Source organism: Epinephelus fuscoguttatus, linkage group LG5 (assembly GCF_011397635.1).
Source record: "Epinephelus fuscoguttatus linkage group LG5, E.fuscoguttatus.final_Chr_v1".
NCBI lineage: Eukaryota > Metazoa > Chordata > Actinopteri > Perciformes > Serranidae > Epinephelus > Epinephelus fuscoguttatus.
The window spans coordinates 19,674,030-19,689,289 of NC_064756.1; the positions used below are offsets into that span (position 1 = coordinate 19,674,030).

The 15,260-nt window shown below is 41.4% G+C and overlaps 1 protein-coding gene across 3 annotated transcripts in view; it reads right to left on the bottom strand.

The window, feature by feature from the left end:
• LOC125888672 (cGMP-inhibited 3',5'-cyclic phosphodiesterase A-like) overlaps positions 1-15,260 on the bottom strand; it is a 77,544-nt gene that overhangs the window by 19,628 nt on the left and 42,656 nt on the right. For all 3 annotated transcript variants that reach the window (XM_049576173.1, XM_049576172.1, XM_049576174.1), the window contains 6 exons: positions 7,127-7,372; positions 1,470-1,615; positions 1,258-1,367; positions 671-914; positions 332-408; positions 43-239 (listed from right to left, as the gene is read on the bottom strand). In XM_049576173.1, the coding sequence (XP_049432130.1) occupies positions 43-239; positions 332-408; positions 671-914; positions 1,258-1,367; positions 1,470-1,615; positions 7,127-7,372 (1,020 nt within the window). The remainder of the gene's footprint in view (positions 1-42; positions 240-331; positions 409-670; positions 915-1,257; positions 1,368-1,469; positions 1,616-7,126; positions 7,373-15,260) is intronic.

A 15,260-nucleotide genomic window follows, 5' to 3' on the forward strand; every position in this document is an offset into this window, starting at 1 on the left:
CATCTTTTCTTGTTACTAAATGAAGCCCCTCTGATTGCCTACCTCTGGTGATGGCAGGAGTGGTTGAAGAACGATGCCCTCCGCCAGATACTCCCTGCAACCTTCCCTTGCTTCAGGCGGCTTCTTGTTTCCCTCTCCCTCCTCTTCATTCTGTGCAAAGTCGCTGCTGTCACTGTGGTTGGTCTCGTAGGTGCTGTCGTAGGTGCTGTCATAGTCTGAAGAAATTACCGCACGCTCATCTGGGGACAAATTACACATGTTAGACATGTACAATTTAGTGTTACCATGAGAGCAGGTGTGGAGGAGGAACAGTGGGCTGTAGGCTGTTTACCTGGATGGGGTATTCTGTCCATTTTGTCGACAGATTCTACCCCGTGGTTTAGTCGATTGTTGAATGGCCTGCCACAGCTGATGGAGAGACAGCAGAGAAACACTGACACATTCAGAGGATAAATACTGGTCCATCCTGATCATTCTCCCTCATCTGATAACTGAAACACTTCCTGTCCTCCCAGCGTAGACTAATGATATGACTCAGTTCCCTGATCTTCACACAAATGGGCCAGTCATACCCACAAAGAGACACAGATGCTTGTGAAACCTCATTATAATATCTGTGAATTTGAACTTTCTGTTAATAATTAAAATGTAATATGAGCATAATTGTTACCTGCCACAGAGCGAAGGAGGCCGCCAGTGAGGGGTGGTGGAGCTCGGGGCGCTCTGGCTGTGAGTTAAGGCTCTGTGGTGGCTCTTGGGAGCCACAGAGCCAGGGGTCCGCTCCGTCAGGGGCCCAGCCGGCTCAGGAAGCTGCACTGAACATGTCTTGATGGTAGGGCTGGAGACAGGCGTGCCCTGGACAGGAGGAGATGGGCACGGAGAGCCCAGAGGTGATACGTTGGAGGGGGGGAAACCTGGAGAAAAAAATACTGACTTTAATGTTTCTGTTACGTACTTTGCTCTTGATACTAGTATTTACCTATCTTTATCGAAATCATTTACTTTTGAATTAAGTTTTTATTGTTTTTTCTGTTTTAAGTCACATCAATTTCAGAGCTAATTTTATTTACATCCGCAACTACAAAATCCTAAATTTGACAACGAACTGTGAGCAGTGAAAAGTGAAGCTAAAAAGGGAATTTTTCTTTTGTAAAAATTCTTTCCAGTTCAAAAAAAATCTCCAAAGGCGTGTTTTACCTGCGTAACTTACTCAATTTGTACTCAGCGTGTCAAGTAGCTTTGTACATACAGACGTACCTGGTCTTCCCAGTGGTTTGCTGTAGAGGTGGTTGGAGGTGACGGTGGCAGCACAGGACATGGACCGACTCTTTGAGATGGTCATCATCACTGAATGGTTCCATGACTCACTGATTTAATTTAAGAGAAAAATCAGGAAAATTATTTACTGTGACCCTAACATTTCTTTGTGATCTCTGTTACTGTTCAAAGCTAATGTGAGTGAGAATGACCTTTCTGTGGTGTGTTTGATGCTGGCTGAGCGGTCTCGGCGTACAGGGCCTGGCTCGATGGTGGGCAGCCCCGTAGCTGAGGTGGTTGTAGTCCAAGTTGATGAGATTCTCCTAAGTAATCCTGGGGGCAGACTCCGTCTTAGACGCTGTAATGCAAATAAACAAACACATATTTACACACTCACAGAGGCATCGAGGTAGGATGTCATTAGTGTCCTCGTGCACTGGACAGATTCTCAGAATTGAGGCCGTTTTCAATTAAAGCTACCAAAAGTAGCATCTTATTGGAAACTTGACTTGCCTGTGTGTTTGTATGAGAAGTATATGTTCTGATACGTGGAACTAATAATCAGCATATTCTTTGCATGTCAACACTTTTATCTAAACACTTAAATATACACTCACTGGCCACTTTATTAGGTACACCTTGCTAGTACCAGGTTGGACCCCTTTTGCCTTCAGAACTAACTTAATTCTTGGTGCCATAGATTCAAAAAGGTGCTGGAAACATTCCTCAGAGATTTTGGTCCATATTGACATGATAGCATCACACAGCTGCTGCAGATTTGTCAGCTGCACATCCATGATGAGAATCTCCTGTTCCACCACATCCCAAAGGTGCTCTATTGGACTGAGATCTGATGACTGTGGAGGCCATTGGAGTACAGTGAACTCATTGTCATGTTCAAGAAACCAGTTTGAGATGATTTGAGCTTTGTGACATGGTGCGTTATCCTGCTGGAAGTAGCCATCAGAAGATGGGTACACTGTGGTCATAAAGGGATGGACACGGTCAGCAACAATACTCAGGTAGGCTGTGGTGTTTAAACCATGTGCAGTTGGTACTAAGGGGCCCAAAGTGTGCCAAGAAAATATCCCCCACACCATTACACCACCACCACCCCCACCACCAGCTTCTTCCCCATTCTGATGCTTGGTTTGAACTTCAGCAGGATGTCTTGCCTAAATGCACTGAGTTGGTTCCACGTGATTGGCTTATTAAGTTTTTTGTTAACAGGCAGTTGAAGAGGTGTACCTCATAAAGTGGCTGGTGAGTGTATATGTTACCTCTGGAGCCTGGAAAGTGAATTAATATGGCTAAAATTTGCATAAACAGTTCATTCTTCATATCAGCCCCTCCAGGATGTTGCAATGTTGAGTTTGTAACCATTAACACGAACTCAACCAATCCCTGTGAATTTTGTGCAACTTTTGACTTATCACCACAACTTTAATGTCTCACATAATGCCCCATGAGCTTCACAAATAACCATGACAGAGACTGTTACATCCAGATGTATTGCACGCATTAAAAGAATCAAGGTAAGTTAAACATACATAGTAAGTGGTCACGTTAGTGGTATAAATCATCATGTCTATCATATAAGCCTTTGATTTTTAATAAATTATGAACAAGAGGTAACTCTTTGCAATTTTTCATCTGGTCTTGCAATTTCATTGCAAAAAAAAACAAAAAAAACAAAAAAAAAAACAAACAACAACACCTAAAGATATTTCAACACGCATCACAATTTTTTAGTCAATCCCCAAAAGAAGCCTGCGAAATCCTTGAGGAACTGACTTATAAATGTCAGGCACGGCTGACAAAAAGCTTGGCTCATATTTATTATATGACCATAGAAGAGCACACAGTTCACACGACTCAAAACAAAACTGGAATCTGGGAAAGAAAGGAAAACACAGGACCACATGAATAATATAGCTCTATTTAGATATATAAGTGATGTTTCAGCCTCAGGTACATGTTTTACTCAATAAACTGAACTATATTTTCACACACAGAGAAACAGAGAACTGTTGTGCTTCCCTTTTAATCCCAAAAACTGAATATGTCAAACTTGAAGGATGACATTTTAGTTTTTTTCAGCACTTGGGAGGCAGAATAGTGAGTGGAAAGGAGTCATGCTTTTTTCGCCCTGTGGTGTCAGTGTATCCAGTGCTGCACATTTTGTTGTAAAGCCATGAGCTACTCAGATATTTGTAAGTTTGTGCATCTCTCTCTCTTTTTCACACACACACACACACACACACACACACACACACACACACACACACACAGTAGAGGGCAGCAAAGGATCAAATTTCACATAGTATCGAAGAAAATCATGTCCATCCCTCTTTGTCTGTTTACTTCATCAGCAGATACACACACTGAGACGCATCACTGCCATCCAAACACACACACACACACACACACACACACACACAGTGCTCTGTGGCATACTTCCCTCCAACAGCGAAGGCAAGCTAATCAAAGGCATCTAATAGTGTGTGAAAGAACGACAGAGGAGGAGGAGAGTGAGATAAAGGGCATTTGGTGGTAATCAATCACTGTGAACATCATGTCTGCTTTCACTGTTGTGAATATTATTGCTGTTCATTAATGAAGCCTTAAGTGCTGATCTGAAACATCTGCACTACATTATTATGCAATAATGTTTCTGATAATAATGTAAGCAGACATGTTGGCTGTGATGGATTCCTGCATGTTATCTTGGATGTTTCACACAAAGTCTCTTCACTACTTTATTTCCCTGCTGTAGACAAAGAAATATAATCCACTATGGTGAGCTGTAGAAAATATGGGGCTGTATTATAAAGAAAAATCTGTGCATCAGAATCGTGGCTCATTGTTCAGGAGCTGCTATAAACCTGACAAATAGCCAGCACTGCTGGAGTTACACCATGGGAAAAGACGAGCGAAAGCCAAATGGTTCCCCAGCTTTTAACAAGAAATGAAACAAAGCGCTTTGCTGTCCCAAAATAACAAATGCACCTCAGTCATCAACATTTCTTATTACCTTTATGTAACCGCTATTTCTGTCCTTAGTTCAGAGCCATACAGCAGGGCATCACGAGTGAGCTGAATCACCAACTTCAACCCACTGCTTCACACAGACTCACAAATCCCCGACGAGCTAAAATGAGGCAGCATCTCATTGAGTTTCACTACATGGGTCGAGCATTTGAGTGCACTCAGGCAGCGTTAAAGCTGCTTGTCACTTTCCTGGTAGGCTATCCTGCATTGCATCACACGCTTTATTTAGTTTCCTTGCCGCCTTAAGTGCCCGCATACATTTTGAAGCACTGGCCTTGTAAAACATTAAAAAGCCCTCTTGAAGCCTGTGCGTCATTGTTAGCTACATTAGAGCCCCACACCACCCCAGCAGTGAGGGAGGAAACAGGGGTGATGACACTGTGTGTGTGTGTGTGTGTGTGTGTGTGTGTGTGTGTGTGTGTGTGTGTGTATTGACATGTACTGCAGCATACAACAATTTTTCTTTAACATATTTACTTCCTGATGGAAAACATGATTTAAGTTTTAAGGGAAACTCCACCAGTTTGACACATCAAGGTCTTGTGGAGTGCTTCTCCACAAATATGTAACAAACAAAAGTTGCAAGAAGTCCTTTTGAGTCTCCAGAGGGAGCTGAGTAAATCTGATAAATTTGGGTGAGGGGTAAGCGTAGAGGCTGTTCATATCACATAATGCACCTGAATTTCTGACAGCACTGTGGGCACTGGTGGTGCATTGTGGGTAATGTAGGCACCAGGTTTTGCCAAAGATGAAGAACGCTTGTAATGAAAAGGACAATATCACATGTTCTGCTGTGTTGATTCATCATGACCCACGCTGCAAGTATTAAAGTGAGTTGTACGCGGTTCAACCAAAATGCAATCTCTAGAGGTCGCGGAGGTGAAAATATGTTTTATATTTCACAAGACGAAAAAGCAAAAATTTAAGTTTCTACTCTTCTCTAATCATTTGCGGGTCCGACCCTCAGGCATTTTTCCCATTTTTTTCCCTCTATACATCCACCGACATGTGCGCATCCTAGGAAGACAACAACAAGGCTTCAAACTCGACACAGCTGACTGCTAACCTGCAGCTGCACTTTTCGAGACACCATGGCCAACGTCTCAGCCAGAGATGGAGAAAAAACAGAACTGGAAACTCCTCCTACTTCACTGAAGTCAGTGGTGTGGTGTTCCCTGGGAGTTAAGTTAACAATGAACACGTCGTTGACAGAAAAACTACAGTTTTTAGGTCATATTACACCATCCACTGGTACCATAGGCCACCTCAGGCAAAAACAGGATCTGATGGCGTTTTACAAGTGAGGAAACTGTAGCTGTTGGACAGATATAGCGTAAAAGGGAGAAAGAGAGTGGGGATGACGTGCAGCAAAGGGCTGTGAGTTGGAAGCCGACCAGTGGCCGCTGCAGCAAGGGCAAGGCCTTTGTATATGGTGCGCCTGCTCAACCAAGCGAGCTAGTGGGTGCCCCAATATTGTTTGTGACCTTAAAATCAAAAGCCCAGTCAAGTCGTGGATTTCAAGAATCGTGACACCTCTTCTAATGACCCATGTGTTGATATATCTATCTGTATTGAGGTTTGTTATTCAGGTTAAAGTGGGAAGAAGCAGCAGGTCTGTTGGGCAGCTGAGTGAAGTGGAGCCTGAGGAGGAAGCACCGGCTCGTCCCGGTTTCACTACAGGCAGATTCACTCGCTACAGGGGCGAGGAAATAAAACCTGAACAGCCAATCAGAGTGATCTCTCTCACTGACAAGCTCCACCGCTGATTCAACATGCTCAGTCAGCCGGAAAGCCGCCAACGGTGCGGGACACACCGCAAAAACTAGGGCGACAGACGCTCACCGACGGCCCGACTTTGACCGACGGCCAACTGACGGCTTGGTGTGTCAGGGCCTTTAGTTATTGCAGTCCCGCATTGTTGACATTAGTTGGCCCTTGTCACCTGTTGTTTGGCTGATTCAGCTTGTTGAATCGCCATCAGAACCAGCAGAGAGTGAATGATATCACTGACGGGCAGTTCAGCTCAGTTCTTGCAGGTGAAGAGAAACGGGAGTAAGGAAAGCAAAGAAACGACTAAAGTCAAGAGAGAGTGAGTTTAAAACCAACTTGTTACAGTAGGTAAGATTATTTTTTTAGCAATTGAGCACTTTACAGTTAGTAATTGTTTGCTAGTGAAAAGTAAATATTCTTTGTTCTTTCAATATCAGGTTGTGTTGTTAATGTGCTAACTGGCTAAGTAGCATCTTGAATTTGACCTTTCGGTTTTGCGGTTTCCCTTTTTGAATGACGAACATGGGCGTAGAGCGTATGTGCTAGTTGACCATTGGCTGTAGGCTTTGTGGTGTTCATGTGCAACGTTTTGGCTGGGACACAGGCAACGTGAGGCAACACAACAGTCAATGTCTGGTTCTTTAATCAGCCCTGTGCAACAGACTGTAGTTGTGATGGAACACAATTACTGTCATTTGAAGTCCTTTTGGGCAGCAAATCAATGCTTTCATTTTTTTGGCTTTTACCTTCAATCAATAGGACAGTATGAGGTGTTAAAGGGGGACAGAGAGAGGGGATGACATGCAGCAGAGGGCCGCAGGCTGGAATCGAACCCTCGACCGCTGCGACAAGGACATTGCCTTTATACATGGGACGTCCACTGTCCCCACTGAGGTACTGGGCACCCCGAATCAATGCTTTCTATTAGCTGCTGAGTGAAGTTATGTGATTTGAAAATGTGGTTCAGCCATGGGATATCAGCTCATACACCTAACCACAGACACAAGAATGAACTAAAACACATTTTTTAATGAAGACAAACATTTACCTTTGGAATGGCCAGTCTCTCCGCTTTTTCCGGCCCGTCTTCGGAGTCAGAGTAGGTGTGTGTGTCTGCAGGGACACGAGGCCGGTGGAGCGGCTGGAGGCTGATCTGAGTGCTGAGGAGGTTGCTGACGGCCTTCAGAGAGCTGCAGGTGTTAGGGGGCAGCGAGGGGTCTGCCAGCAGGTCTGAGATCAGACCGTGTGCCTCACCCATCACCGCGATGTCCACTACCACACTGGTGCCCGAAGACTGGAGAAGAGGAGATAGAAACGGAGATAAGAATTCTTTGTTCATCTTTTCTGGTGAAATGCAATGATGATGCGGTGAACAAACGTCACAACAGACTGACGCACGCAGCTTCTTTATCTCTGTACCTGAAAGAGAAAAAGGATATGTTTGTGTGTAGTGGAGACGGCACATGTGCAGTGTGTGTGTGTGTATGTGTGTGAGCATCTGTCTTTATGCTAAATTAAACATTTCACAGTGCCAGGAGGAACTGACTATGACATCCTGTTTGTTGGTGTATCAACAGCTCCGTCAGGTGATGTGAGAGTGGGTTGAACATATGAATGATAGAAAGGAGTAATGACAGTGTTAAACATGTCGACGCCAGAAAAACATCATTAGCAGTCATTCTGCAACATTCCTATAAAGAAAAGCACACCCGTCTCCCATGCCACCCCCTCCTGCTCACACGTAGCTGCCACTGATTCATCATATTGACTGGAAGGCCCAAAGGATCGTCTGTGTCAAAGGTCAGCCATGTTAGGCTTCAGTGATGGATTCCACTGTTAATGTCAACATGTGCTAATCAGCTCCTCTTTAGCTTATAATCAATTTACACACACTCTGAAATGCATGTACCCACACACACCTACACAGACATTTAAAGTTTATATACGTGTAGAGTATGTATAATTGCATGCATGCAACATTTAGCATGTGATATTAGCAAAGTCAATCCATATGAATGCAGAGAAAGCTAAAGAAACGTGACTATGTTTACATGCAAACATAATATTTGACTATCGCCAAAAAGAGAGGTTGTTGGATATTCCAAATTAGGCCTTTTACGCTCAAAGAGCATAAAGCCCACATTTTTGGTCAGTGGCAGAGACACGACTACTTTTAAACATCACAAAAGACTTGAATATTATCAGGTTTTTGGATATGCGTAGCGTAAATATGGCAACATCAACCTTTTCTAAAAAGAGATTAAAGGAATGAAAGAAAAAGGCTTTGCTGTCACAATGTCAAACAAGCCCGCCACTGGTGGAAAACTATGAAAAAAATCATATCTTAATGCATTACCAGCAAAATGGCAAGTGGTTCCTGCCATTCCACTTTTCCATACTTTAACGTGATAAACATGTTAGCGCAGGTTAATCGAAATATACTCAACTGCATGCAAATGGGAATATTAGTGGAATACTCATTTTCATTAGCCATGTACACAGCTTCATAGGAATGTTGTCTTTTTGGGAATATGGGTAAAAAACGGAATATTTTGTTCATGTAAATGTAGGCAATGAGTACATGAAAAAGAAGGTGTTGCTACACTGTAGACTTTGAATGCAATTTACATATCTTGCAACTATACAACAATGGAAAACAGATGTGTTTACTAGAGTACAGATAATTTTTTTGAAGTCTAAAATTTGTGTAAAAATAGGATCTGCACACTTGGATCAATGCAAGTCTATCAAGATACTTGCATTGATCCAAGTGTGCGGATCCTATTTTTACACAAGTTTACACATGGTTTTCTGGCACCTTGGCATACTCTGGTCATGAGTGTGGTGATTTGTTCCCTGAAGTCTAAAATTTAAAATCTGAAAATCAATAATAATATATGGACAGTATTTCCAGAAGCATAAAACATTAAAACAATATGACATGTTTATGTGCCATGGTTATTACAACTTTAAGTCACAAAGAGGCACAGCCCAAACAGTTGTGTAGGGCTGGACACAGCAGACTACACACTTAATGACTAGAAAAGCCATGACTAGAAAGGTGTGTTGATATGCATCCCCTCAGAACCTTGCCAGAACACAAGTACTTGTGTGTAATCTGTGAATAAAATAAAGAAAAACACCAAATTTGGTTAAATAGAAGAGAAAGAGGAAGCCAGGACTGCACTGCAGAGGGAATTGGCAGTGAGTGAACTTTGGAAGAGTCAGCTGAGCTGCAGCTCTCCACTGAACCCTGGATGAACCGTGTTATAAAACAATACTGTCAAACTCATGGCAGATCACACCGTTTTACTGTTTACTTGCCTCCCTGTTTTTTCTAAAGTATTATTTCTCCCACTCATGCCTGTGATGTTGACACTTCTAGTTTGAATCCTTAAAACTTTGTGTACTTTTAAAATAATCTTAATTGGAATGACTGGCAGCTACTGAACCAGCAAGCTAATGCTTGACACATTTGAGTCCTTAAAGGAATTCCTCACTCCCCAAATGACCATTTGTATATCAAATACTGGCACAGTGTTATTTTGAATTTGTGAAGACAGCTTGTTTTTCTCACATGCCTCCACAGTGAAAGAAGAATCCAACTGAGCTTTTCTGAGTGTTTTGATGTTGTGCTGTTGTTTAATGGGGACCCTATGACTTCAGTTCATCAAGCATGTTTTCGTTTCTTCACTCACCATGAAGGCATGTGATTAAAATGACATTCTCTTAGAAAATTCAATGTAACAAAGGGGAAGTGAAGTACGCTTGATGATGCCTGTTTGTCAATATAAGTGCTAATACAACACCCAAGTCCTGGTACCATTATGGAAACTTTTTTCTGAAATGGACTTTGAGACATAACAACACATTTTTTCTGCAAAACTCTTTTCTCCTTTAAGAAACAAAGAAAAAATATTGTCAAATGTTACATGCTGTTTTATCACAAACAGCTGTACAAGAGCTTTGCCTTAGTAAAATAGTCCTAAATTTTGATTTATATTTGAACAACTGGTATGTTTGTTCACTGCTAAAGTTTCAGGTTGACTCTTACTTGGAGGAACATGCCATGATCTTTTGGACCAGTGCTGTTCAGTGTTAATTTCGTTGAAGAAAACTACGACAAACATTTTTCATAAACAACCTTTTATCCATGACGAAAGCGAGATGGTGATGAGCTAAAAATACATCTTGGTAATAAAAATTAAGACAAATCTATGCTTCAGTTTAATTGACAAGAAGAGACGTGATGATCGGACACTGAATGCTGAGAATGGCCATGCTTGTAATTATCTTAAAATACCGCATGAGCAACAGGCTGGTAAACTCCAGCAAATAGTCTGCACCAGGATGTTTTGCTAGCCAGCAAAAACACTCACACCAGAACAGCATCAGCCATTGGTGTGAGTTGTGAGCTGTAGATAATCAGCTGTGTGTCTGACTGTGGATGGTGGAGCTGTTTAATGGATATGTGGAGTTTGTTAAATGTAGTGGTGGCAGAAAGAAAAGAAGTATGTGGAAGAAGAAAACCCGGCTCATGTATTGGCCTGGACCGAAAACAGAAATCCATCCCCTTCAGCCGGCTTGGTCACCACAAAAACAATGGAGCAACACCAAATTTATGCAGTCTTGGGGTTTCTGTTTTTACTTTGGTGTTCAAACCTAATTGTTTTTTTACAAGAAGCTGCCCAGTATGAGCAGCAGGCGAGGCAGCGAGCTATCCAGCATGTTGCTCTGTACATGAGACGAATGCAGCAGTACCAAAAAAGACGGCGGAGAGTGAGAGACTACGATGCGCTGCTGTGGTCACGTAGACGCCGAGCGAGGTATTGCAAGGATTTAAAAGTTTTCAGATTACAAATATGTCCGTAAATCATACGTAAGAGAGAATTAATCACTTTTCTCATAAGTAAGGTGCACTGCGCTCTACTTCACTTCCTCTCTTTGGTTCACTTCCTCTCTTTGGTTCGCTGGATAGTCCATTTGCATTTCCCACTGTACGCAAACCGCACCAGGGTTCATTTGAAAGTGAACCAAGACCCCCAGTTTTCAAGCGGACCAGGGTTCGCTCGTTTGGTCCGCACCAAAGTTCGAATGAGCATTCACACCACTCCAAATGAACCAAACTATCTGTGGAAGCGGACCAGGGTTCGTTTAAAATGGACCAAATAGCTCCACTGTGAATGTGTCCTCAAACTAATAAGCATTTTCTCTTAAGACTAAGACTAAATCTAAAATAGCTGTCAAAATGAACACTGGTGCTGATATATGTGTGTGTAACGCATTTCGATAGCAAGGATAAATTTGGTTATCATGAACATAGCGGAGGAAGGGTATGTTAAACAATACAGTTATTCCCAACAGCCTCTACATTACTGTCTGCTCATATGCTGTCAAATATTAGAAAAAAATCACTTGTAAAAAAACGATGTAGCCTAATGATTACAGCCACTGCAGTTGTGGCTGAACTTTGTACGATCACTGTCTATGTAGTTCGTATTTTGCCCATCATTAATTTGATAACGATCCGTGTTGTATAATGTATGTATTGCTACCGCTGACACCTTGATGAAGGCAAATCACAACCAACAATAAAAAGCTGTTAAAGTAAAATAAAAAGTGAAATGGAAATGAATGGAGAGCTCATGGAGCAGGTGATTCAAGGTATTCAAACGGACTCCTGCTTTCCTCCTGCATCCTCCTCTCCGCCGTTGTGCAAACACAAGATGAGCTCACATGATCACTCCATCCGCCCTCACTCTCCCATCTGCCTGCCCCCTGAGGCTGCTAGGCTTGGTGACTGGCAGCAACCTCTGCTTTTGCCACTCTGCTTGTATCTGTGCCGAACTTTTTCACTCCAGTTTCATTTAATCGTTTCTCATATACTGACCCTGGGAGTTTACTTATTTTGCTCTATTTAACTCACACTGTCTCTTTTCTCCATCTCACGTACCAATATTTGTCTGGTAGAGCTCTGTCTTAGGTAGATAAAGATGTGCAAGTGGAGTAAAGAGGGGAGCATAAAAGGCAACAACAGCAGCACCACCTCCCTCTGTATTTAAACACAGTGACAGATGATGCTCATAATTTGCTTCCTTAAACAGATTGTATTAGCTCTTCAAACATGTCAGAGCTTGGGGCTGCGATGTGATAAGTAAATGCATCAAGCACATAGGAAGATAGCTTCCTGGAAGAGTGTGTGTCTGTATGCGTGGATGTGCGAGTGTGTGCATGTGTCACCTCAACCTGAACAAAACCCATTAGACCACTCCAGAGCTTTATGACATCCTGCTATTGTGACATTCACCCATTACCTGGCAGTAATGGTCTCTGTTCGGCTAATGTCAGGGAGAGAGTCAGATAGGGGGGGCTTGAATATGTGTGTGTGTGTGTGTGTGTGTGTGTGTGTGTGTATTGCAGCTAGTTCTATAGCTTATTTGTGGTCCCTTTCTCTGTTAGAATTCTTACAATTGAGCATTTAAAAAACAAGTCCACAGTATACTGTATGTGTGCATTTGTAAGTCCATTCAGAGCAACATGCATAAGCATGTGAGCTGATGGAGTGCCACAGAGCGCTGCTCTGGTAGAGACACAGTGGAGAGGCAAGGCGAGGGAGAAGGTTATCGATTCCTCCCAGCATAAAGGCCCACAGGAGACAGCGGGCGGAGTGATGGTCAATGAGTAAATCAACAGTGAACACACACACACACACACACACACACACACACACACACACACGCAAACACGCACGCATGTACCAGAATTGCCCCTTGGGACCACTCTGTCAGGCTTTCAGAGTAATACTGTACATGCTGAGCACAGAACGATGGGTCAAAGTCCCTCAACAAATGCAGTGCTCTGTAACAAAAGACAGTATTAAACCCAGGTCTATGATGATGAGCACAGATAAGTAAAATAAGATCTGTGTACATCAAGCTCCTAAGAATAGAACCACTGATTTAGATCGCTAGTCGAAGCCACATAACATCATCAATGTTAAAAGGTAAACCGATATCCGTCCAGAGTGGGGCTGGCCATTTAGATGGAAACATACAACATGTGGTCGCACTTTACAACATGACCATGATATTGAGTCAATATATGTGATACAGCAACAACAAAAACAGCTTTATAACAGTTATTGCTAGATTATTCTATTGAATTGATTGCATTACATAAAACAAATGTTTGTATCCAAAAACTTGTGGGTAGAAGCCCCCACGTCACGCTTAAAAATCAAACAGCACAGAGCAAATGCTGCCTGGATTGGTTAGTTTTTAACCACCTAAAAAAGCCCCACCAAAAAAAAATCAACATGAGGTTAAGTGTACGCTATATTTGGAATATTTTCCCCACTTTACCTTGTCGTCAGACAGACTTTTCTGACAGGAACTGAAGCTGCTATCTCAAAACAACCAGACTCCATTGGCAAAAACAGAAAAGGGGAGTTAGTCAATGACTGCCTCGATTGGTTAGTGTGTAAGGTACAGCACAGAAAATATTCCAGATATCACATACACTTATTTATATTTAAAGTACAGTGCAGAGATTCCGGGCAACAAACACAAAAGTTCACTGCATTCACTTTCTGTTCTCCAAAAAAGAGCAATACAGATAATTCATAACGCTGAGTATTGGGATCACACCAACTCAGTCAAAGTTTATAAAATTTTCTGATCTTGTGTCAAACTGCTCCAATAATGTTTAAAGCAAGAAATAAACGTCAACTGGTATTATATATATCATACATTTGGACTGGTTTATACTCATCACGGATTATTGGTCATTTATACTAAGAAAGGTTTTTGTGAGATAGGTATTTGGTAATTACTATTGTACACATACACATGGGTTATTTTACTGTGACAGTTAACATTTATATTTATATTTAGCATTTAGATTTAACATTTATATTTATATTTATATTTAGCATTTAGATTTAACATTTATATTTATATTTATATTTAGCATTTAGATTTAACATTTAGATTTATATTTAATATTTAGATTTAACATTTAACATTTAGGTGCCACATTTAATATTTAGATTTAACTATTTAATATATTTCTAAGTTAACAAATATTGCTGTAAATGTGGTAGAAGGTGACGTTAAAAAATTCACAACACTTTTTTAAACATTGTTTGAATCTAAATGTGGCAAAATGTTGATGTTATTTTCAGCGTGAGACACTTTACAAACGGCACCCCATATTATCTGTGTAAGGAAGCTGTCTGTTTCATTTCACTCAATGAGTTATGGAGAAGAGGGGAGATTTAATCAGTTTATACTTCCTCCCACTCCTTTTCAAATGTGTAAATCAAAGTAACTATACACTGACAACTGCTTTTCATTATTTGCAAATACTACTTTCTTTCTGTCTATCTGCTTGTTTGTATGTTCGTGTCTTTTTTTTTCAATAACACTTGGACTAATACTTCTTTTTTAAAGTGGGTCTTTTAGGTGGTTAAACAACGTTTTGCTGCTGCCCCCATCCACAGCCGTACATTGCTTAGCTTCCGTGCCAGTAGATTTAGTTTATCAAAGATAATAGCAAAGCAACACAGCACATGAACTAAGCCCAGCAGAAACATCAGACAGGTCAGACCACCGTGTTTTGCTATATACATTTAAATGTTACACTTACTTCTGAAAATGAAACAGAAATAAACAAGTTTGCCAATGACACGTCTCCACAGTTGATATCGATTGCTAGCTGTCTACCCGGAAGTGAATATTGTTGTTAGAGTGACGTCACCGTCATCAATCCAAATAAGGAAACTAACTGTGAAAGAAATCCTTTACCAGTGCAAATCTCCTTAACATATCTTTTTATATTACAGTACCTTAAAATTCAACAATTTAAAAGGCAACCAAGTACATGAATCTCAAATAAGGACATAAGGAAACCTGACTTATACCTTTTGTTGTCTTGACCTGAATTAGTGCTTATGTTCTTGTTTCATTACTGTTTGTTAGGGCTTTTGTATAGTACGTTGTGTTAACGTTATGTGCTTTGCTTTTATGGTGATGTCACTGTCTTGCTACTTGTGCTTGTGTGCTGTTGTCCTTGCTTATGTGCTTTACTTTGTGCTTTTGTGTGTCTGTTTGTGGCTAAGTGCTTTGGTCTATGTTGTGTTTTCTGTTGTACTTTTGTATAGTACACTCTTAATGTTTTTGGTC